Consider the following 3,169-nt stretch of genomic DNA (forward strand, 5'->3'; position numbering starts at 1 on the left):
GTGTGTGTGTGTGTGTGTGTGTGTGTGTGTGTGTGTGTGTGTGTGTGTGTGTGGTTTGAGTTATTGTTGTTGAGACAGGGTTTCTCTGTGCAGTCCTGGCTGTCCTGGAGCTCAGTACACCAGACTGGCCTCCAACTCAACAGAGCTCCTCTAGCCTTTGCCTCTGGAGTGCTGGGATTAAAGGTATTTGCCACCACCCCCTAGTTTATTTCTTATTTTTAATTGTGAGTATATGTCTTGGGAGAGGTGGTTGTTCATGAGTGCAGAGTCCAGAAAAGGGTGTTGGATCCTCTGGGCCTGGAGGTACTGGCACATACGAGCTGCCGTGTGGTGCTCAGAACTGAACTTGGATGCTCTCACCTGCTGAGCCATGTGCCCAGCCTTACTGCTTCTTGTTTTAAACTGAGAAATATTGCTTAAAACACTTCTCAGCTGTTACCTGCCCCACCTTAGTTCCCATAGAAGACCCCTTCCCTTTCCACAGATCATCTTGAGCCAGGATTACAGTGAAAGCTAAAAGGGCTCTGTGTGAGACCAGTGCCCCTGGTAACCACACCCCGGAGCAGCAGGGTGGCTCCCAGATCTGGGTCATCAGACCACCCACACTCCTCAGACAACTTAGAGCCAAGCTGTCACTGGGGCTGGCAGCAATCCCCAGGACAACTGAGACCCTACCTACAAGTGGCAACTGCCTTGCCTGCCATCCTAGACATGAACAGGCCCTGAGCCACACCGTCAAGTTATGCTGCCACTGCCCACTGGGCAACTGAAGCATTCACCATGGCAAATCCTGCTCCCATTGAACCCTGGCCCTGAGTAGGTCCCCCACCTGTCACCTCCACCGCGGCCTAGATGATATGGCATCAGCACCCTGTATGTCCTTGTCCCTAGAGGTACAAAGCTACCTTTCTAAGCCTCAGTCAGAGCCCCCAACACAGTGGCACACAGTGCCCTGCCTGAGCCTGTGTGAGATCTTTTGCAGAGCCCAGGCTGCCCACCCAGATCAGGACATTAGCAAGGATCCTAATTGTCACTGGATGTGACAATAGCCACATGTATCTCAGGGCTTGTGCCAAGGGAATGTCATCTCCAACCCAAGCCTGAAATATATGCCAGAGTCAGGTGGCATGGAGGCTCCACATGCTGGGCATACTCAGAAGCCCCTTGCAGTTCCTGTGCCTACAGCCAGGTGGCTGCTTCCTGATGCCCTTTAGCCAGGCAGGACCTTAGCAGGTAGAATGAGTCTGAGTGGCATCGCCTTCATGGCTCCTTGCAGGCTGCAGTGTGTATGTGTGTGTGCATGTCTGTGCTGTGCATGCACATATGAGGCTATGTGCTTGTGATTGGTGTTTGTGCACACCTTACTCCTGGGTGAGGTTTGAGAGGCAGGCTGAGGTCTGACTTATTAGATGCTGGGTGCAGACCACCCCATCCCTTTCTAGAGCTGATAAAAGCATCCAGGGCTGGAGTTGGGTTTAGTGGGTAGACACTTGTCTAGCAGCATTCCTGAGACTCTGAGCTCCATCCCCAGTGCCAAGCAAACAAGGTGTGGTACACATGTGTCATCCCAACCCTGAAGAAGCGGACTCAGGACAGACAGGATTTCAAGGTTAACCTAGGCCGTTCAGGGTGGGCTAGGGACCCTGTCTCAAAAGACAAACACATTTAAGCTAGGAGGTGGTAGTGGAGCACGTTGCCTAGTACTGGAGAGGCAGAGGCAGGTGGATTTCTGTTAGCTTGAGGCCAACCAGGCCTACAGAGAGTTCTAGGACAGCCAAAACTACACAGAGACCCCCTGTCTCACAACCCCCCTTCACACGCACGCACGCGTGCATGTGCACACACACACACACACATACACCACATGCATTTGCATTAAGGTAGACATAGGTGATGGGGACCTTTCACATTTGGTACGGAAGCTGTGCAGATATGGGTGGGGTGTACTGTGTCTGTAGGCATGCTAGAAAGGGTGCAAGCTGTCCCACTAGCTGCTGTTGCTGCTGTATGAACTTTACCTTCATGGATGTCCTAGATCAGTGAGTGGCACATAGCCCCAAATAACGGTGTCTCCAGAGCCCAATGGCTAGGCTGAGCTCTTGTATTGCTTAAGTGACCATCCTGTCCTTTTATGCCAGAAGGTGCTAAAGAGGAAGTTGCCCATGTGTCCCTACTATGCAGGTTGCATGTTGTAACCAGTGCATGGCATCTGTGTGTGTGGCCTGTGCCCCCCATGCCGAGGACCACAATGACACCTTTCTCCCTACAGCACATCTCTATACCCCAGCCTGACTGCCCAGAGGAGGTGCGGGCCTTCTCCTTCTACCTCTCCAATATTGGCCGTGACAGCCCTCAGGGCAGCTTTGATTGCATCCAACAATATGTATCCAGGTAAGGCTACCTGCCCTCAGGCCCCCAGGGACCCCAAAACTACCACAGCTAGACTGCTGCCTGTCCTCTGATGTTGTAGGTTGGCACGGTGTGGCTCAATGGCACCCTAATGGCAAAACTTCCTCTTGTTTGGCAGCCATGGGGATGTACACCTGGACTGCCTGGGCAGCATCCAGGACAAGGTCACAGTGTGCGCCACTGACGACTCCTACCAGAAGGCACGACAGAGCATGGCACAGGCAGAGGAGGAGACTCGGAGCCGAAGTGCCATCGTCATTAAGGCTGGGGGCCGATACATGGGTGAGTGGCAAGCAGCATGCTGGAGCAGAGACAGCTGGAGCAGAGGCTTGGGCACGCGCTCCCTAGGCAGGGGGTGTCTGTCCAGCCTCGAAGGGAGAGAGGCTGGGGGCTGTGGCTGCAGGTGCCATAGGAGCCCCAGATGAGGCAGGGCCCTGGGTGAGCCACCCTCTCGCAGCTCTTGGCTTTGCTGACCTTCATCAGAGAGGTACAGAGGTATGGTAGGCTGAGGCCCCGCTTAGTTGTTCTCCAGCTCTTCCAGCCATTCCTTGGCCACTGTGACCACAACTGCAGACTGCAAGGTGAGTGAACACTGGTACCATGGGGTCAATCCATCATTCAAGTGTTCCCAGGAAAGGAAACGGGCCTGTCTTGTCTTTATGAGGTTTTTAAAATTTTTTTGATAGTGTGTGTATGTGTGTATATTCCCTCCTCTCCCCTCTTCTCCCCTCCCCTCCCCTCCCCTCCCCTCCCCTCCCCT

The 3,169-nt window shown here is 53.7% G+C and overlaps 1 protein-coding gene across 1 annotated transcript in view; it reads left to right on the forward strand.

Annotated features, from left to right (window-relative positions):
- Ell (elongation factor for RNA polymerase II) overlaps positions 1–3,169 on the forward strand; it is a 53,250-nt gene that overhangs the window by 38,107 nt on the left and 11,974 nt on the right. Inside the window, exons 3-4 of the mRNA XM_021219077.1 lie at positions 2,270–2,391; positions 2,528–2,691. Coding sequence (XP_021074736.1) covers positions 2,270–2,391; positions 2,528–2,691 — 286 coding nt within the window. The remainder of the gene's footprint in view (positions 1–2,269; positions 2,392–2,527; positions 2,692–3,169) is intronic.

The sequence above is a fragment of the Mus pahari genome, chromosome 19 (assembly GCF_900095145.1).
Source record: "Mus pahari chromosome 19, PAHARI_EIJ_v1.1, whole genome shotgun sequence".
Taxonomy (NCBI): Eukaryota; Metazoa; Chordata; class Mammalia; order Rodentia; family Muridae; genus Mus; species Mus pahari.